This window comes from Dromiciops gliroides, chromosome 3 (genome assembly GCF_019393635.1).
Source record: "Dromiciops gliroides isolate mDroGli1 chromosome 3, mDroGli1.pri, whole genome shotgun sequence".
Taxonomy (NCBI): Eukaryota; Metazoa; Chordata; class Mammalia; order Microbiotheria; family Microbiotheriidae; genus Dromiciops; species Dromiciops gliroides.
Genome location: NC_057863.1, coordinates 388,136,614 through 388,159,228, shown reverse-complemented (window position 1 = coordinate 388,159,228; position 22,615 = coordinate 388,136,614). Strand labels below are relative to the sequence as shown.

At 37.5% G+C, this 22,615-nt stretch overlaps 1 protein-coding gene across 1 annotated transcript in view; it reads right to left on the bottom strand.

Moving 5' to 3' along the window:
- The window catches only part of CFAP221 (cilia and flagella associated protein 221), a 113,863-nt gene that overhangs the window by 55,870 nt on the left and 35,378 nt on the right, over positions 1-22,615 (bottom strand). Inside the window, exons 7-8 of the mRNA XM_043995370.1 lie at positions 21,609-21,712; positions 8,177-8,336 (exon numbers count right to left, since the gene is read on the bottom strand). Coding sequence (XP_043851305.1) covers positions 8,177-8,336; positions 21,609-21,712 — 264 coding nt within the window. The remainder of the gene's footprint in view (positions 1-8,176; positions 8,337-21,608; positions 21,713-22,615) is intronic.

Below are 22,615 nucleotides of genomic sequence, written 5' to 3'. Positions count from 1 at the left end.
AATGTTTATATCAAGTCTGTTTCATCCAAGGAATGAAGACCTGTCTCCTCTTTAGAAGGATATTTAAGGAGGTTTGAAGAATACCTCTCTACAAAGTATCAGAGAGAATGAAATGATTAAAAAAAAAAAGAAAAAAAAGCTTAAACATAAAAACAGAGAAGAAAAGTTTCTAAAAAGGTAAAAAAAAAAAAAGGTAGCAGGGTATGCAGGACTGTGTAATATATAACATTTTAGGCTTGTTTGGTTTTTTCTCCAAAGAGGAGAGACTTCCATTCTCTAAGGAGGGAAAGAGCAACCTGTCCTTCAGGTAATGTTGGTAAGAAATCATTTGTTATGGATCAAAGGAAAGAGACAAGTAGTGTCATCTAGTGACTCCTTGCTGAGGGGTACAGAGGCAACTATTTGTTGACCTAATAATAATGAGAGAAATCTACAGCCTTGCCTGCATCTGTATTCAATATATTATGGAGACTCTCCTAAGACGGGAGACCTGATGGTTTACTACATATTTCTAGTGATTCATGTGGGTACAAATAATATTGGTAAAAAAGTTGAGTGATGTCAACAAGCACTTATTAAGTGCTTGCCATATATACCAGGCACTGTGCTAAGTTCTGAGGATACGAAAAAATGGCAAAAACAAGTCTTTTCTCTGAAAGAACTCAAAATTGATTCGGGGAAGACTACATGCAAACAACTATGTAAAAATAAGCTTTACAGAGGATTAATTAAAGGTAATTTCAGAGGAAAGGCAATAGCATGAATAGTGACCAGGAAAGGCTTGTTGAAAAAGAGATATTAACTTAAAAGGAGCCACAAGGTAAAATGGGAAAGTATTCCAGGCATAGGGGACAGCCAATGGAAAGGCACAGAATGAGGAGATGGAGCATCTTCTATGAGAACAGCAAGAAGACTAGTGTCACTGGGTTGTAAAGTACACAAAGGGGAGTAAATTCTAAGAAGTTAAGTTTAGGAAAGGGTCAGGTTATTAAGGGCTTTAAAAGCCAAATAGGGGATTTTATATTTGATCTTAAAATAATCTTGAAAGCATTACTAAGGATTATTAAATCTTTAGTAAGTAACTGGATATTTTTTTAAAAAGAAACTAGAGATTTTAGGAGCACAGATGGTGTTTTCATCATGCCGTTAAGAAAAGGCAACAATGTCAGAAGAGAAAGACACATTTAGGAAGCAGACAGCTGGTTCTGTTAACATTGGTTCACAGAAAATGATGCCTGAAAATAGGATTTAGGTTTATTGGCCAATACTTAAAATATACAATGACAGTCTCCTAGCCAAGGATGGAGTGTAACTAACAAGGGCTGGTAGGAATGTTTTTGCCAAATCTCACAAATTTAACCAAAAAAGCTTTAAACTGAAAAGGAAAGGGAGGAAACATCAGATTACCTACAAACTTCTATCAAGCTGGATACAAAATTTAGAAGAAAAGGAAAAAAAATTAGCAATAGATATGCCCTTAAAAATCACATGGGGGTAGCTAGGTGGCGCAGTGGATAGAGCATTGGCCCTGAAGTCAGGAAGACCTGAGTTCAAATCCGGCTTCAGATACCTGACACCCACTAGCTGTGTGACCCTGGGCAAGTCACAACCCCAAATGCCTCACCAAAAAAACCAACCAAACAAAAAATTACATTAGGCAAAATCTAAGAAAAGCAGATGTCAATAAACCCATGGCCTCAAATATCTATACACAAAAGAACAATCTTGGGGCAGCTAGATGGCGCAGTGGTAAAGCACTGGCCCTGGATTCAGGAGTACCTGAGTTCAAATCAGGCTTCAGACACTTAACACTTACTAGCTGTTTGACCCTGGGCAAGTCACTTAACCCCAATTGCCTCAAAAAAAAAAAAAAAAAGAACAATCCTAATGAAAGGAGGTAAATTTGACCTCATAAGTCTTTAAGACTTAGTAAGATGAAGATCCCAGGACTGGAATATGGCTCTGGAGGGGTATGTCTCTTTCAAGAGGAATAGGATAGGAAAAAATGAATCATCACGTGTCAAGAAGACATCTACATGTGAGGGAATCTAGGAAATGAAGATGAAAGCATGACAGAAGGCATTTCTATCGAGATCAATATAGTTAGAATCCAACTAGAAAGAAATTCCCACTATTATATAAGCAGTCCCTCTCTGAAGACTGCCAATGATATAGATATTCAGAACTCTATATCACCTGGCCAAAAAGAGGACATACATGAGTGGTTCAGGAAATAGATTACAAGTCTGAGGTGGGGATACGATATCATAGCGATTAGGAACTGCAGTCATACAAATATCTGCTAATGCTCTATCTCTGTCAAAAGCAGCATAGTTCATTTTTTTTGGCTTGGACTAATGATAATTTTATTCCTTAAAAGGTGGAGGAGCTAAAGGAATAAAATGCTATTCTAAAGCTGAAAAATGCTATTCTAAAATAACTGAAAATGATTGCTGGTGTGGAAATGATGAGAACTTTTGAGAATAAGTGTCATTTATTACAGAAGAGAGGAAAGTCTCTAGATTTTTGGAGAGTTTTAAAGGATTCAATTAGGTTTTGGTTTTTTTGTTTTTTTGGTGTTTTTTTTTCAGTGAGGCAATTGGGGTTAAGTGACTTGCCCAAGGTCACACAGCTAGTAAGTGTTAAATATCTGAGGCCGGATTTGAACTCAGGTACTCCTGACTCCAGGGCCGGTGCTTTATCCACTGCGCCACCTAGCTGCCCCCAATTAGGTTTTAAAAGAAAGTTCATCCACAAATGAAAAATAATGCCATGAACCAACACGCTATTACTTCAAAATAGCCTTATTAATCCTCAAAAAACCCAGCAAAGACCAGAGAGACCTGGCAGCTGAAGTAGCTGCTGATACCTCTACAATGCAGAATAAGCTTCTTGAAATTAGAACAGTGAGTAAACCAACAGAAGAAAATGCTAACCATTCCTCTCTAGGTTGGCTTCTAGACTTCTGCTACCACGGAGAAGCCCCAATATCCCTAGCTCTTCATCCTCAGGCCTCTCTAACTCCAGTCCTGGAATTCACTCATTGGACGTACTCTCCACCCCTGCAACTCTTCCCTCCGACTGGATTGTTCCTCCCAAAACCTCTATGTAAGGAAGATGCCCAGGCCAACTCTGTCCTCTACCATGCCCAGGTATCTTGACCCCTTTACTGCTTCCTTTTATATATTATCTTCCCCCATTAGAAAGCAAACTCTTTGAGATTTATCCTTCATTCTATTTATATAAATATAAATACACACACACATATATACATATACATATATATACATATATATATTCTTAGTTGTTTAGCACATTGTTAGGCACATAGTAAGTACTTAATAAAAGCTAATTGACTGGGCACAGCTAGGTGACGCAGCGGATAAAGCCCCAGCCTTGGATTCAGGAAGACCTGAGTTGAAATCTGACCTCAGACACATGACACTTAATAGCTGTGTGACCCTGGGCAAGTCACTTAACCCCCTCATTGTCCCCCCCCCAAAAAAAAGCTAATTGACTGACTAACATTGCTATGAAGAAAAAAAAATACTTGTCAGAGTCAAGAAAATATAAAGACTGAAAGACTGGAAAAAGATAATGTTTTGCTGACAAAACTCACTTTTTCATTCAAGGTTATACCAAAACTGTTGTCAGAAGAAATCTAGGTGAGCCTGCAAGATCTTGCCATCTTCCTCACATTGTATGACAGAGGTATCAAAAACGCTTCCCGGGAATGGGGCTAGTAATACTCCCGAGTGTGGCTGGAACCAGATTAAAATGTAATTGGCAAATATTTAACAATATAAATAAAAATACAATAAAACATACATAATGTTCATTTGTGGTTTTCTAAGTTAATATGAGGACCACAGGGATCCTTTGGTATGGTTTATATGGCTCCTATTTCTATTTGAGTTCTAGACCACTCTTGTAAGACATCTACTCAAAAATATTGGGGGGATTTTCTACTTCTGTTGTACCTGGAAGTCCAATTGTGACTGATGGAATGATGAGCTCTAATTAATATGTTGATATACCAAGAAGCAGAATGGTTCCAGATTACATAAATTTCCAAATGGAGATGGAACACCGTAACATGCCTTTGTACCAGGTCACATGTCACGAAAGGTTTGGAAACATCCAAACCAATTTATAAGCATGTTTCAGCGGTCTAGAAACCTACCTGCTTTAAATCCCATTAAAAACCTATGGGGGATTGCAATCTTGTGGAGGGGGGAGGAAAGGGAGGGAGGGAGGGAGGGAGAAAAATTTGGAACTCTAAATCTTATGAAAATGAATGTTGAAAACTACCCTTACATGTAACTGGAAAATAAAATAAATGTTTGTTGCTGGGAAAAACAAAAACAAAAACCTATGGGGGCGGGGGCAGCTAGGTGGCGCAGTGGATAAAGCACCAGCCCTGGATTCAGGAGGACCTGAGTTCATATCCTGCCTCAGACACTTGCTAGCTGTGTGACCCTGGGCAAGTCACTTAACCCTCATTGCCCCGAAAAAAACCCCAACAACAACAAACAAACAAACAAACAAACAAAAAAACCTATGAGAGGCAGCTAGGTGGCACAGTGGATATAGCACCGGCCCTGGATTCAGGAAGACCTGAATTCAAATCCGGCCTTAGACACTTAACAATTACTAGCTGTGTGACCCTGGGCAAGTCACTTAACCCCAACTGCCTCACCCCCTCCCTAACCCCCCCCAAAAAAAACCTATGGACTATAATCAAGATTATACTTGGGGGGGGGGAGAATGGATTGTTCATCAAAGGGACACTCAATATTCAATGTGATTAAAAAGTCAAATTAAAGGGGCAGCTAGGTGGCGCAGTGGATAGAGCACCGGCCCTGGAGTCAGGAGTACCTGAGTTCAAAACTGGCCTCAGACACTTAACACTTACTAGCTGTGTGACCCTGGGCAAGTCACTTAACCCCAATTGCCTCACTAAAAAAAAAAAAAAAAAAAAAAAAAGTCAAGTTAAGTCAGCAAGAGTTTACTAAGTCCTTACTATGTTCCAGGCATGTGCTAAGTGCTGAAGATACAAAGAAATACAAAAATAGTCTCTGCTCTCAAGGGGCTCACATTCTAATGAGGCAGAAAACATGTAAATAATTAGGTGCACAAAAGATACACACATAGTATATGGCAAGCTAATTCTACATAGTAGAAGGTAGCAGCTGGAGGAACTGGTAAAGTGCCTCTTGCCAAAGATGAGAATCCAGATGAGCCTTGAAGGAAGCCGGGAAAACACAAAAGTGTAGCTAAGGATGGAGAGTATTCAAGGCAGGAGGGAAAGTCAGTGATTGGCACTTTGGAGTGTTGTATTTTAAGGAACTGCAAGTAGGCCAGCATGGCTGGATGCTAAAATGTGTGGAGGGAAGGAAAGTATAGGAAGACTAGAAATGTGGGAGAAACTAGGTTACAAAGATAACCTTTAAATATCAACCAGAAGAGTTTATATCTGACCCTAGAGGTGATGAGGGTGCAGATAAGTGATGCAGTGGATGGAGTGCTGGGCCTGGAGTCAGGTGGCCTCAGATACTGCAAGTCACTTAACCCTGTTGGCCTCCGTTTCCTCATCTGTAAAAGGAGCTGGAGAAGGAAATGGCAAACCACTCTAGTATCTTTGCCAACAAAAGCCCAACATGACTGAAATGACTGAGCAACAAAAAGAAGAAAGAGGTGATGAGAAGCCACTAGAATTTATTTAGCAGAGGGATGACATGATTAGATTTATCTCTTAGTCACTTTGGCAGATGAGTGGAGGACATGTGGGAGTGAGGAGGGAAAATAATTAGAAGGCTCCTACAATTGTCCAAGGGAAAGGTAATGAAGGTCTGAACTCAGCTGGTGGGTGTGAGAATGAATGATATGGTCACAAAGGAGAGGAGTGGTGAAGTTAAAAATGAAACCATTTGGAAATGGATTAGATGTGTGAGGTTAGTGAAAGTGAGTAGCTGATAGTGACTTCAATATTGCAACCTGGAGGATCATGGTCCCTCCACAGGAATAGGAAAAGTCAGAAGATGGGAGAATTTCAGGAGGTAATGAGTTTTGTTTTGGACATATTGAGTTTTAGATATCTACACCCTATTTGCTTCAGGATTTCTAGTTTGAAAAGTCCTGCAGTTGTTCATGCAGAGCTATAGCTCAGAACAGAGACTAAAACTGTATATATACATCTGCACAGGAATAATCATGGACCCATGGAATTTGACATAATCATCAAGTGGGGTAATGCAGAATGAAAAGAGATGAGGAATTGGAAGAGAGACTTGGGTATGTCCATGGTTAATGATGAGTGTGACATGGATGAAGAATCAACAAAAGAGACTGAGAAATAACCATCAGACAGGAGAACCAGGAAAGAGCAGTGACACAAAAACAGAGAGGAGAAGGTATCTAAGAAGACAAAGAATTTGATAATATGTGTAAAAATCTTGTGAGCTTAATGCCAGGTCAGGAAAAACAAAAACATAAACAAAGTGATTGCAGCAAAAGAACATATTGCAAATATAAGGTTTTTTTAAAGATGCAAAAGGTTGTAAAGTTTACTGTAGCAGCTAACAAATTTCATATTTTACTTTGTCCTGAGTAACTTGTCCATGCTCGTATATTGAAGAAAACCAGAGAATGGAAAAAGGAATAAGACTGCTGTTTGGGGCAGATGGAATGATGGCAGTGAATGACAGAGAGATAGTGTCAGAGCATAGTGGACACAGTACTGGACGTGGAGTTACCAAACCAAGGTTAGGACCCCTCTCTGCTGCTTTTTAGTTGTGCGACTTTGGACCTTTAAATTTCCAAATGTATCAAGCAATGTACAAAGCTGAAAGTGGTCTTTGATCTCACAAAATGCTTTGAACTTTTGGAAGGCAAAGTCATGATAAGAATATAAACCAATGGTTATGTTTCTTTGTACATTTATGTTTTGATTTACACTCTCTGTATGCCCTGCGCATTTTGGTTCATGATTTGTATAGGTTTGAGATCTGGGTATGTATCCAGTTCTGTATTTTAAAAAAATAGTAATTTCTTTTCATTTTTCAAATTATTTTAAGGCATTTCTATGACTAGAATTTCCATTATCATTTGTAAAAATCTAAAGAAATTCCAGACTGAAAAATAGGGGCTTGGGTATACTTTCTATAACACTGTTCTATCTAATATCATTTTATAATGAAGTCATTATGACTGTTGCTTGTCTGAACATTATCAAACCCTCCAGTTACACTGCTCAGCAAATTACCCTTTTATAACATCATTCCCATGGAGCTAAACTATTATAGACTAGTAGTCCTGATGAGTACAGTACAGCCTGAATTGACCTGGCAAGCTGCAAATAGAAGAGATGTCACACTGGAAGGTCAATTTACACTAAGGAGATTTGTTGAGGGCAGGGAAACGATGGCTGAACGTAAGACTTCCCAATGAAGGAAATATAGGAAACAACGGAGACAATAGAAACAATAGAGAGAGAAATATAGGCATTCGAAACAAGGATGAACAAACAGTTGGAGAAAAATGGAGAAAACAATAAACTAGATTTTTGCCCATAGGGTTCTGTGGCCTACAGGATGTTTTTATGCAGAGACACCCTCGTCCACCCGTGCCTCTGCTAATTCTCAGAATCAGATACTGGCCTGGACACTGATTGACTGATCTCTGCCACACTGCTTCATTTAGTCAATTGATGACATTAGGTAGTTTACCAGATATTAACCAGATAGATTGAGATTGCCTTATGAAGGGGCAGCTAGGTGGCACAGTGGATAGAGCACCAGCCCTGGAATCAGGAGTACCTGAGTTCAAATCCGGCCTCAGATGCTTGACACTTACTAGCTGTGTGACCCTGGGCAAGTCACTTAACCCCAATTGCCTCACCACCACCACCAACAAAAAAAGATTGCCTTGTGAAAAAGGTAGTATTGGAGTTGCTTAAAAATGAAAGTGATGAATGAAAAGTCCAATTATGAAATAAGTTAATGCTATACTTGTAAAAAGTATTTTATAAGTCCCATCACTTCAAATAGTTTAGTGTTAGCATTCAATTCTCTCCATGTTATTAAAAAAACCTGAAGGAATTTAGAGGTTTAAAAAAATGTTCCAATACTTTAAAAAACAACTATAATCAATACACAACAACCAAGTGAACTTGTACCTCAAAGCCATTTGAGGAGATGATGTTCCAGTGAACGTACATACATAAGGCCTAGAGTTGAACTCAGAAACCCACAGCTGCAGTTTTATTCTTGCAGTTCCATATCTGAATGGTGCAAATGTCACAGTCAGATCCACTTTCCCATTGGATGGAATTATTCCTAGAAAAAAAATAAGCCAATATTTTATAATGTGATATTTTTCTTTTTTGCCAATTCTAATAAAAAAGGCCCAAACAAATAACATAGTCATAAGGATCTTCGATCTCAAACTTTGGAGTGGAAAATCAATTTTTTCATCTTTCCATTGATGTTATTAATCAATTGCTACATGAACCATTTACTAAAATTTTTTGGTGATATCACTTATATAATATACCTTGATGTTAAGGAATTTAAGATGAATTCCCAGAACTATAATCCCTCAGCTAATTACAAGATACCAACATTAGTGCAATAAACAACATGGAAAAACTAATGATACATATTGGGCTTACATATAAGGAAAAGGAAATTTATCTCAATATTAAAAACTAGCTTATCATTTTGTAGCACCTGATTCTACCCTTCTGGGGGCAGAGTAATATTCATGTCAAAGTCATATATCAATCAACTATATTTCTTAAGAAAATATGTGATACACTGTAGAAGGGAAAATTCTCTGTAAGCTGATAATATTCTGGGAATAGAGGGGAATAGAGGAGCCATGTTTTCTATACGTGCATGCATGCATATGTATATACACATATATGTGTGTATACATACATATGCACACATATCCACATATACGTTTAAATATATAGGACTCTTCTCTATTCAGGTTAACCTCTGACAGGCCTTGAATATTCCTTTCATCATACTCATATTTCTACCATTCCCCTTACTGAGAACGTCTCCGCCTTCATTCCTTTCAACTCATCTGAATTCTACCCCTTCATTAAGGCCCAATTCATAGCACTTCCTCCATGAAGTCTTCTTTGATTAGCACAACTCACAGTGAACTTTCCCTTCCTTGACCTATGATAGTGATTACTGTTGGTATAAATAACCCTGGTGTGCTACCTTGTATTGTAAATTAACATTTTATGTATATGTGTTTATCTCCACTTAGGATCTGCTGCTCTGTTTTGTTTCAGCTCCACAGAACAAGATGCCCCTTCCAGAATAAGCTCATCACTTCTAAACTCACCACCATGCTGCCAACCCAAGCCTGCACACTGCCTCTCTCAGCCTCCTTTCTCCTGATTGGAGGGTTGTAGGGTAGAGTACCAAACTCCTCACCAAATCCAAATTCTCTTCCTTCCTCCTGTCCATCCCCACCCTTTTGAGAAGGCAAGAAATATGATATCAATTATATAATGGATTCAATCAATTATCACTTGGCATATACTACATGCAAGGCACGAGGCTAGTATTGTGGGGTATAAGAAGATCTTGAAGTAGCTGAGAAAGTCTTAGAAGGGGGAATAAAACATTTAGATAAATATCTATAGTACAAGGTGGGATTCATAAGTGCTCCCATATTAACAAGAGGCTATGGAAATTAAAATAAAAAGTTGCCAAAGTTTTTTTGACCAGGCTGCTCCAACCATTATCAACAATGCACTAGGAAGACAGCAATGTGGCTGTGTGTTCCATTCAGATCAGTTAATATCATGTTGAAGGGTGGAGCTTATGAGAAATACAAAGACTATTTCTTCTTCTTTTTCACTATCTTATAAAAAGCCTTGATGCCAAAAATAGGTCCAGATTCTGGCAGCAATATTTCTATATTTATAAAAATATTTCTATGATCCCAAAGCTAATTGAGTTTAAGTTAATGGTGCCATTTCAGATGCATTCCATTCAGGAAAAGCAAAAGTGAAGGCTGAGAAATAGAACTGGGTTTATTTAGTGGCATACATGTCAAGGTTGAACACATATACACAAAGACTCATACATACATATGAAGCCTTAGCTTCTAGATTAAAATATTTTTTCTTATAATAAACATTTTGATTTATAGTTTTGGGTTCCAATTTTTATCCCTCCTTCTCTCCCCTCCCCCCTCCTTCAGGCAGCAAACAATCTGATATGGGTTATCTATATATGATTATGTAAAACATTAGCATATTTGTCATTTTGTACAAGAAAACTTGATTAAAAGAAAAAATGAGAGTGGGGGGAAAAAGCATGCTTCTGTCTATTCCAGCAATGTCAGTTCTTTCTTTGGAGGCAGATAGTATGTTTCATCAATAGTCCTTTGGGATTGTCTTGGATCATTTGTTGAGAATATTCAAGTCATTCACAGTATTGTTGAGAATAGTCAAGTCATTCACAAAATATGTTTTTGATCCCCAGAAATCTATTTTAGCATGTTAATGCCACCAAAAGTCTTTCAGAGAGATACCTAGGAAATATTACTCCATTGATTCAATTATTAATAACATTCAAATATTACTTCATTGATTCAATCCATCAATAGGCAATAATTAAGGGTTTACTGGGTCAGACATTGTACTAGATACTCAGAATATAAAGGCAAAAATGAAACTCCCTGCCCTCAAGGTGCTTACATTCTATTGAGAGAGTGAGGAGAGCATATGCACATACAAATATGGCTTATACAAGATATATACAAAATAACCAGGAAGTAAGTGAAAGTGTGGGGATACCACTAACCATCCTTCTAGTCTCCCAGGTTCATAATCTCAACATTATCCTCAACTCCTCTCTCTCTCTCTCTCTCTCTCTCTCTCTCTCTCTCTCTCTCTCTCACATACACACACACACACACACACACACACACACACACACACACACACACACCCCACACATACAATTATTTGTCAAATCTTGTATTACCTCTTGTAAAACCATCTGATCCTGCTATTTTCCTTTTGAGAAATTGATCTATGGCTTTTTAATTTTTCTTTCTCTGACACTGGGTTTTTTAAATTCTCTCTTTTTGGGGGTGGCTAGGTGGCGCAGTGGATAAAGCACCGGCCCTGGATTCAGGAGTACCTGAGTTCAAATCCGGCCTCAGACACTTGACACTTACTAGCTGTGTGACCCTGGGCAAGTCACTTAACCCCCATTGCCCCACAAAAAAAAAAAAAACAAAAAAAAATTCTCTCTTTTTAATGTTCTGATAATCTGAGTATCACTTTTGGAAATATACACCCTTTTCATTTAAGTTATTTTTTCTGGCATATAATTAGGCAAAATGGTTTCTAATAATTTCCTCAGCACTTTTTGTAGATCTTTTTTTTCCATTTTTAATACTTAGTAATTTGGTTTTCTTTTATTATTAGCTTAGCTAACAGTTTGCCATTTTTACTAATTTTTTGAAAGCTCTTAGTTTTATTTCTCATTTCGTATGGATGTGTTTGTTGGGGATTATCTGTATTGACTAAGGAGCATAATTGCTTGACAATATTTTGTGTTGACTAGAGTAAACCTAGCTGGAAATTAGTAACTGAAGCAAATTAAGCTCATACCAGATTTGAAGCAGATCTTGAACTATTTAGTGGTGGTGGTTTATGGACCTTCAAGAGATATTTCTATCTTCAGTGACTTACCTGACTGCAAGTTATAAGACTATGACCATGTACTGTTTATGATCTTTTTGTCTTCAGTGACTTTCTTGACTTTGGTTATGGGGCTTTCAGAATTATGCTATTTTGGGGGGGGGGCAAGGCAATGAGGGTTAAGTGACTTGCCCAGAGTCACACAGCTAGTAAGTGTCAAGTGTCTAAGGCTGCCTTTGAACTCAGGTCCTCCTGAATCCAGGGCCAGTGCTTTATCCACTGTGCCACCTAGCTGCCCCCAGAATTATGCTATTTTTGAGAGATCTAATAAAACCTTGAACTGTGAGCTGCTTATCACCAAGGATGCATTCTGATTTGTGTATCAAAGGCCACATCCTTGACCCTTGGAATTCCTCACTCTCCCTTCCCTTAAGAATGGCACTCACTGACTCATTCCTTTCTAAGCCCACCTTACCCTTCAAAATTCCTTACCTGTCTTTGTTTAAAATGTATGTAAATCTGGGGCAGCTAGGTGGTGCAGTGGACAGAGCACTGGCCCTGAATTTAGGAGGACCTGAATTCAAATCCAGTCTCAGACACTTGACACTTACTAGCTGTGTGACCCTGGGCAAGTCACTTAACCCCCATTGCCCTGCCCAAAAAACAAAATGTATACAAATCCACAAAATAGAGTCCTATTAGCACAGGCTGGATAGTACCTATGCAGCATGTTAAATCTTTTTTTCTTTTCTTCCCTGCTTAATAAAAACCTTTCTTTGATTTTATAGGCATTATCTTTCTCTGATTTTCTTCCTTTTAGAAAGAAGGGGATTTAAATCTTGAGAAATGGCCTTAGCCTTTCCCCTTTGGGGAAAGAGATCTAAATTCCATGAAGAGAGCGTTTGCTGGGGCAGCTAGGTGGTGCAGTAGATAAAGCACCAGCCCTGGATTCAGGAGGACCTGTGTTCAAATCCGGCCTCAGACACTTGACACTTACTAGCTGTGTGACCCTGGGCAAGCTGCTTAACCCTCACTGCCCTGCAAAAAAAAAAAAAAAAAAGATAGAGAGAAAAAAAAGCTACCTATTTCATCAGAAGAGAGGGATTTTTCTCTTCCTGGTCTTAGTCTTATTGGGGGAAAGAGAGAGAGAGAGAGAGAGAGAGAGAGAGAGAGAGAGAGAGAGAGAGAGAGAGAGAGAGATGGAGAGGGAGAGGGAGAACATTTGCCTTGGTTTATAATTTCAAATTTTTTTTGTTTTAAATTCTACTTGTTATTTAATTTTTTAGAATGTCTATTTTTTGTTTGGTTTAGTTTTTTTTCTTTTTTGCTTGTTGCTTCTCTAGTTTTTAAGTTGTGTGTCCAATTCCTTGATCTAGTCTTTCTTTTGTTAATGAACGTGTTCAGATATATGAACTTTCACCCCTAAGTAAAATATTGCTTTGCTTGTATCCCAAATGTTTGAGGATGATATTTAATTTTTGTCATTTTCTTTAATGATATAATCTATTACTTCTATAATTTGTCCTTTGGTACACTAATCCTTTAGGATTATATTATTTAATTTCCATTTAAGTTTAAATCTCTTCTTCAGAAGTCTTTTTTATTATATAATTTTATTTCCATTGTTATCATTAAAGGATGTGTTTAGTACTTCTGCTGTTTTGCACTTGTAGATGAGGTCTTTATACCCTTAGCTAGACATCAAGCCCTCTGGGAAATTATGACCTAATCATGACCTCAATACCCAGAGCCAAAGCTATGCAGGTGCCATTTAGAAAATTTGTGCCTCTTTAGAGTAAGCTTCAAGCTTCAGGGAAGTGACCAATAAGAGTCCCATCTCCCCTTTTTCCTTTTGATTAGGGCAAAGTGAGTGCCAAAGGATGAGCTGTAATCTCATTATATTATCTTTCTGTGCAACTCTACCCCTCTTCCCACATTCTCTATTTTTGTTGAGGGCAGTATCATCCTTTTGGAAAGAGAGAGTGGGGCTGGAGACTTTGCAGGGCCCTGCCTCACTTAAATCCAATTCACTGCAAGTCATGGCATCACCTCTCAGATGTCATGGTCCTCTTTGAGAATGAAAGACAAACAACAATCAATATTGTGTTTACAATAACAGTAGTCCCTTTGGGAACCCTGGCCAGGTCCAGTTGGGCAATACAGCTCATTTCTTTTCTTTTTTTTTCTTTTTTTTTTTTTTTTTTTGGTCAGGCGATTGGGATTAAGTGACTTGCCGAGGGTCACACAGCTAGTAAGTGTTAAGTGTCTGAGGCTGCATTTGAACTCAGGTCCTCCTGAATCCAGGGCTGGTGCTCTATCCATTGCACCACCTAGCTGCCCCCAGCTCATTTAATTTCCTTCTCGTTCCTTCCCCACCCCTCTTCTCCCTTCCCCTCTCTATACCATACAGGGAATCACACCCTTACCTGCAGGTGCTCTGCTCAAAGGAGTATAAATTCCTGCTGAAACTTCACAAGATATCTTGGAGTGTAGGGGCTAGATTTATTTTAAGGACCATTCTTTAAACCCAAATAACTGGTTCTCACTGATTGGCCAATAATAGGTCCCAACCCAAGCCTCATTTGGCCATTGCTTGGCCTCTTGATGGCAATTGCTTCTGTTTTGGTCAGAAATCCTGATGGTTTCTCCCTCCTAGATTCATTCATTCATTCATTCATTCATTCATTCATTTTTTTAAATCTATCCATTTATTTTTTGACTAGGTAACTGAGAGCATTCTTTGCCTCATTTCTTACCTAGCTTTAATCACTGAATGGGCATGCTCAGGCAAACTGAGACCCATGAAAGACATTAGCTTAAAAAGGCCAAGGTCTCCCATGGCCATCACCAAATGGCTCTGGAGGAGAGAGTGCAATTGGTGACTTTGCACAGCCCTCCGTCACTTAAATCCAATTCACAGCAAATCATGACATCACCCTGATGTCATGGTCCTCTTCAAGAATGAAAAACAAACAACAAACAACATCATCCTTCTAGTTTTCCAAGGTTCAGTCTCCCTGTCATCTTCAGCTCCTGAAATTCCCTCACCTCTCATCAGTTGTGAAATCATATTATTTCTATTTCTACAACATCTCTGGCATCTGTGCCCTCTTTCTATTCACATCATCACTACTCTATTTCAGGACCTTATTATCTCTTTCCTGATTATTGCCAATAATCTCCTAAGTAATGTCTCTCCCTCAAATTTCTCCTTTCTCCAATCCTTTCTCCCCATGTCTGCCAAAGTCATTTTCTAGAGTGTAGGTCTCACCATGTCACTCCCCTATTCAATAAACTCTAGTTACTACCTATTACTTCAAGGATGAAATATTATATCATCCTAACTCATCATTTTAAATTACTATTTTGTGTAATTTAAAAATGTATATTATATCTAAGTAAATATACACATATTGGGGGAATATGTGCTCAAAAATATTTATGAATAGAGATGCATGATCAAAAAAGTTTCGAGACAACTGACCTAGACAAAATGTCTTCAATTTATAATTTACATAAAATGTCAAAGGACTATAGCAAAAAGTCCTACAGCATAGATGGTCTGTTGGCCCAAGCTATAGTGCAATGGCTGCTGGGAAAGCAAGCAAAAGAAATACTATCTAATCTCACTGGAAACAGAATTTTAAGCAGTTAAGATAGACACTGGCTTCAGGAAGCAGTAACAACAGAGTTCAAATGAGCATCAAAAGATCCAAAATGAGCAACAGAAACCGACACCATCTTGATAAGTCCTAAGAGGACTGTCTAACCAGGATAGAAAGTATCCAGGTAATCCAAGCAGAAATTTTACTACCTGCCTGCTTTAACACTGATAAACATTCTAGGAGCGGAGTTAAGTCTAATCTAAATCGTTTAACTCCCTTAGCACTTAGCATAGTTTTCTGCACTTTGTAAATGGTGGCTGAATAAGTATTGAAAAGAGGAACCTCTAAACTACCAGTCTCTAACTCTCACATTTCTTTCCTTTCTTTTATGTGCTATAAATTTAAGACAGCATGAAGGTCAAAATGCTTAAGTATATATGTGTATGTGTGCGATACACACATAATATAAATATTTATGCATATATATCAAATATAAATTTATCTTAAATAGATGTGTTTATAAGTACATTAAAATAACTGTACAGTCAGTGTTATAGTGACCAGACTAAGAAATCTATATCTGTTATAAATTTTTAAATTCTAAATAGGCCAAAAATCAGATTTGAAAGATCTCTATTTCCAAGTTTAAGACAAAGAACAGGGTTTTTACTGAGGGGGAAGAAGACAGAGAAATGAAAGATACATAATAAAATCAATTACATCATTGCAAAGATAAAATCCACAGCTTCAAGCTTCTTTCCTACTTTGATTTAATTAAAGGGAGGAATATCTTAAATTTAAAAGCCATCAGTCCTGTAACAACAGCAAGAACCCAAACAGCAAAAAAAACTTTGGAGACAGAGCTGAAATGCTTCATATATTATGTATTTTTAACTGGACTATTGTCGTCTATCTCATTTACACTGTCAACCCTTGGGGAAGCACTGTATCTTTTAAAATGTAGCATACACAATTGATCAACTATGATCAACACTGTGTTTTCTGGCATAGACAGTCTTCAATTTATGAACAGATTGGGTTTCAAAGAGTCCTTTTATAGGCCATTTGTTTGGAATTTGACAATTTCTCACGAAAAGCAGTGTTATAAATTGTACTTAAGTTCTCATAGACTATCTCATATTATCCTGATGTTCCTCAACTATGAATAGAACTGCCTTTAGTCTTGGATCTTGAGGCAAGGGAGGCAATGGAAAAGGTTATGGGAGAAGATTTCTATCTTTTTTCCTTCATGATAGAAAATTTGTCTTTGGTTCCCTCCTATTGCCCATCTTTCATCCCTTTCTCATCTCTTAGTTCTTTTTCCCCCATCCCATAAGGACATCATGCTCCTCCAAACTCTCCACTATAACATACCAACTGGAACTGCTTCATCCTTATCTAGAAAGTGTCTCATTGGGGCAGCTAGGTGGCACAGTGGATAAAGCACTAGCCTTGGATTTGAGAGGACACTTACTAGCTGTGTGACCCTGGGCACGTCACTTAACCCTCATTGACCCACAAAAAAAAGAAAGAAACAAACAAACAAAGAGAATGAAAGAAAGAGAAAGAAAGAAAGAAAGAGTCTCATCTTCCAAAGCAGAGGGGATGATCAATCTATCAACAAAGTTAAAGAATGGGGCATTTTTTTCTGAATCTAAAAGTATCCTCCAGTAGAACACATGGAAATACCAAATGAAATCATGTTTGGGACTTTTTTTGTTTTGTTTTGTTTTTTGTTTTGGGTGAGGCAATTGGGGTTAAGTGACTTGCCCAGGGTCACACAGCTAGTAAGTGTTAAGTGTCTGAGGCCAGATTTGAACTCAGGTCCTCCTGACTCTAGGGCTGGTGCTCTATCCACTACACCACCTACCTGCCCACATGTTTGGGACTTTGATTATATCTCCTTTATGTCTCCATTCTCACTAACTACACATTGAGAAGGCTAATATTATGTCAATTAAAAGACAAGCTTCTATTTGGCTTGTAAAGTGTTCTTAGGGGAAATATTTGCTATCCCCCCAACTGCCAGTGCCTTGTATATATTTAAAATGTATATGTTGTTTCCCTCAATATAATGTAGATTTCAACTCATTGTAGGGGAGAACTTCCTAACAATTAGTACTGTTTAGATTTGATTTAGGTTTCCTTGGGAGGTAGTAAGTTTCCCATCACTGAAGATCTTTAAGGGGATATTCAATTATTGGGGATAATGTAGATTTCATGTCCTGGGTAGAGGTTGGGTTAGATGTTCTGTACAAGTCTATAATTTGTGGTACCATGGACAAAGTGGTGGATTTGGAATCAAAGGACTTGAGTTTGAATCCTGACTATCATTTACTCCTTAGGTCATGTTGGCAAATCACTTCACTTCTGCTCTTCAGTTTCTCATCTATGAACCAAGGGAGTTGGCCCTTATGACCCCAAAGGTCTCTTCCTGCTCTAGTCATACGATCCTATGTCTCTATAAAAAAGATATTTATCAGATTAGTGGAATGTAAGGTATCATACAGCCATTCACTAGAACTAAGTAACAACTGTTTGAGAGTCAGCCTGGTGTTGGACTCTGTGACAGAAATTGGTTATATAATAAGCCTTGGCTACTCATGCCTTGGCTACTTAACTTCTCAATGCCCTATGTCAGAGTTCTCCATTATCAGGCAAGGAACACTACTGAAATGTGGCCCTAACCAGATTAAAATGCGAATGGGAGGGGCAGCTAGGTGGCACAGTGGATAGAGCACCAACTCTGGATTCAGGAGGACCTGAGTTCAAATCCAGCCTCAGACATTTAATAGTTACTAGCTGTGTGACCTTAGGCAAGTCACTTAACCCCAATAACCTCACCAAAAAAAAAATGTGAATGGGAAATATTTAACAAAGCAGTTTTCTAAGTCAATGTACCACTGGCATTTAACACCAATTCCTTGAGCAACCCTCAAGATTATACTGATCTACATTGAGAGAGGGAGTTTCCTCATGGATGATAGTTCCTTAAATTAATAAAATAGGGGCATCTAGGTGGCTCAGTGGATAGAGCACTGGCCCTGGAGTCAGGACTACCTGGGTTCAAATCCGGCCTCAGACACTTAACACTTACTAGCTGTGTGACCCTGGGCAAGTCACTTAACCCCAATTGCCTCACTAAAAACAAAACAAAAAAACAAAAAAACAAAAATTAATGAAATAAGCTAGTTCCCACTCTCCCACCCCCAAAAAATGTTTATTCCAAAATTAGTACTTGAGGAACTTCTCTTTTAGAAGTAAGTTCCTTCAATATCAGTTTATGAACTGCATACGTTATCATAGCACCCTTGTATTCATAATTCTTATTGTTCAATTTGATTGTACATTTTATTCAGAGGATTTTACTCCAAATGAATTTTCACTGTTTCTAAACATCAAATCCGACCCCTCCCCCCCAAAAAGATTTTCTGTTATTCAAAATACTCTAAAAAGTATGAATTTATCAATTTATAGTGAGGAGTGCCAATGCTGTTCTAAGCAATGGCAAGCAACACTGTTGGAATAAGTGTCTAGCTTGCACTTTGATGAAGATATCAATCCTTATTATTTGTAAATTCTAGCCTTTTTTTTAATCAATCACATGACTTTTGAAAAAAATCTTTTTTACAAAGGCAGTTTTCTAGGTAGGGGAAGAGGAAGAAATGTATTGGATATAAAACCAAAACTAATCAAGGAAACAAAAATAAACAGAATCGGGGGCAGCTAGGTGGCACAGTATCCCTGGATTCAGGAGGACCTGAGTTCAAATCTAACCTCAGACACTTGACACTTATTAGCTGTGTGACCCTGGGCAAGTCACTTAACCCTCATTGCTCCACAAAAAAAAAAAATAGAATCAATCACTTTGCTCTAAACTCACACTTTGTATGTTAAGCAAGGTTTGTAAGTTAATGCCACAATTCAATCTGCAGATCATCTCTATTCTATTCTAAAAACTAGTGTAAAACCTGGTAAACTATCCTCATAGTTAAGCATGCTTTCTTTGTAGCTTTATCGACATAATCACTTTGTTCCATTTTCTCCAACCATCTAGTTTCCTATATTTCTAAGGCTACAGTAGCTAAAGATAATAAAGTTTCTTACCCTGTATTTATAGTGGGAAAGGGAAAAAAAAGACTGGTTTCTATCATACGCTACTAATAAACAGCTTGGATCACATTCCCAGGGTGACCATTAGACCACTAGACTATTATCTATGTACATATCAGAGTTTGGAATAAATTAAAACCATCTGTTTGCTTCCAATACATATCTGTTGAACAGAATACTTGCTTGCAGTGAGAAATGGAAATTGTAAACAAATAGAAAACCATGTGCAAAAATAATACTCTGTTGGCACATCTAATGGACCACTGGGGAAAGCTAATTAACTCTGCTAACCATAAATGTCTGTCCAGAAGCTGCAACATAATTGTGACTCAGAATAAGAACTTTTGTTTTCTAGTTTTTTTAAGTTCATTGGGCTTGAGGTCTTTTGAGAATCCTTAGGACACAATGCTCCTCAAATAAATTAAGTTGATATTCCTGGATTGGAGAATGGCTTGATAAATTGTGGTATATGAATATAGTGCAATATTACTGTTCTGTAAGAAATGATAAATATGATGAATGAAAAGTTTGAGAGGAATAATTTCTGGGTAATTAATAATCAATTTTATTAATTATGCCTAGCATTTAGTTAATAAAATGATGGTCATTTGGCTTTCTCTTGTAAACCAAAGGTGAACCATGGAGGCCACTCAATGCTTATATACCCTTGGAAGAGTGGCTGTTCCCAACAAGCAGAAATCAACTCAGATTGATTAACAATTAATGAGAAAATGATTTGATTATGTCACTTAAACACCTAAACCACCTGCCTCTGGGTGATTTAGACAAAAGGAATCCACTTCACCCAAGCCACTTATGTTACAGTTGGGTGAGGTCTTGCCCAAGATTGAGGAGAATGTTAACCCAGTCTCACCTATTAGCAATGTCTTTCACAAGGACTAGACTTTGAATGAGGAAATAGAAAAGGCAAAAAACCCCATGGATCTCTGATATTAATTGGTTATTAATATAATTACTGTTAAGCTTTTTTTGTTGTTTTTGGTTTATTGGGGGGTTTTTTTGGTGAGCCTATTAAGTGATTTGCCCAGGGTCACACAGCTAGTAAGTGTCAAGTGTCTGAGGCCAGATTTGAACTCAGGTACTCCTGACTCCAGAGCCAGTGCTCTATCCACTGTGCCACCTAGCTGCCCCTATTTTTAAACTTTTAAGTGAAATAGTTCTTTCCCAGTAAAATAGTTCATTATTTTCTTTATGATATGAAAAATATGGTCATTACTACTCAGAAAATTTAACTGAAATTTGCCAGATGCTTAATAATTTCTTTCATAAATATGAAGAATTCAGAGAAGTGCAGGAAAACTAATAAACTAAGACAGAGCATAGTAAGCCAAACAAGGAAAACAATGACAATGATGTAAATAGAAAGGAAAAAAAAACACTTCAAACTGTATGCTGTGTAATTATAATCAACAAAAGCTTGGTCCTGAAAATGAGAAGAGGAAAGGCTCTCCTTTTTCTTCTTTTCAGAGGTGGAGGACTTTGGATATTGAATACTGCATACACCACCAGACTCGATTACTAGGTTGAATCATTTTGCTGAACATTTTTTCAAACCTTTCTTTTTTGGTTCTTTGTTACAAGTAAGGCATTGATGGGTAGGGGAGGGAGAGGGATATATTCAGAAGTGAAAATGATATAAAGTGAGCAATAATTTTTAAGAAAACACACAATGTTCTTCTTTTAAGTTTTCTGTATCTCACACAAATACCCATGAAAAGCAGGAGATGAAGACTCTAAAATACTCATTGTGATTCCACGTAGTTAGACTTAAAATCTTCCATGCTTTATTTGAAATTGAAAAATTCAGTTAAAATGAGGCCAAATGTCATATGCCAGAATTGGAACTAGAATTATTAATTTATAATATATAATATAATAATAATATATTATATAATATATTATATATAATAATTTATAACTCAGAACAAATTTGCACAGATATTATTATTATCATAACATGTTAAAATAGTAATGATTTTTGGAGGAAGTGATAATCATTACTCAAGATCTCTATTAATATTTATATCACTAAAATGCTGCTACATCCAAATAGTAATCCCCACCCCCACTCTTTTTTTCCCAGGAATGACGTTCTGAGTTGTAGATCTGACCTTGGCATTCTGAGGTAATGTGGATCTTTCATTTTATACCCAAAATTTACCCATAACCCTATATTCATAATTTACCTGATGTTGGATGAACAACGAAGGATTCATCAGGCTGAAGCACAATGACATGAAACTCAAAATCTATTGGGCAGCTGCACTGGAGAGGAATAACATAATCCTCACTGAAAAACAAAGGAAGGAAAAATAGAAACAAAACCACTTCCTGTTAAGCTTTTAAGCGAAATAGCTCTTTCCCAGTAAAGGAGTTCATTATTTTCTTTATGATATGAAAAATATGGTCATTGCTACTCAGAAAATTTAACTGAAATTTGCCAGATGCTTAAGGTTAAATTCATACATTTGTCCTTCTTAGAACTTCTTTCTCACTCATGTGGAAAAATCAATCCAATAAGAAGCATTTGTAGGGGCAGCTAGGTGATGCAGTGGATAGAGCACCGGCCCTGGAGTCAGGAGTACCTGGGTTCAAATCCGGCCTCAGACACTTAACACTTACTAGCTGTGTGACCCTGGGCAAGTCACTTAACCCCAATTGCCTCACTAAAAAAAAAGAAAAGAAAGAAGCATTTGTTAAGCGCCTACTATGTGCCAGGGGATTGGAGGGTTTAAAAACTTTGGAAGAAACTTCATCTTTCAATATTATTGAATGACCCAAGAACATTTCAAAAATGGTTAACAAATATGAAAGAAAATGAGGCATCTAAAATATTAAAGTGTATCTCTTGTGAAAAGACAAATTATGTCGCAAGAAGTAGAGATCGCATGGAATAATGCACAGTCTTGCTAGTAATTAAAGAACTGGAAGTTAAAACATTTTGAAGGCACCAAGTAAGGCAACACGAAAAATTACAAGCCCCACTGCTGGCAGACATATGGGGAAATAGGTGGAAAAGCACTGCTCATAGCGATATGAATTACTGATTTTCTTTCTAGGGATTCATTACATGATATGTAAGAACAAATAAGAAAGAGTTCATACTACTTTGCCTAATAATTCTATTCTTAGCAATATATCCCAAGGAAGTAACCCAAAAGAAAGCATACTAAATGTCTACAAAAATGCTCCT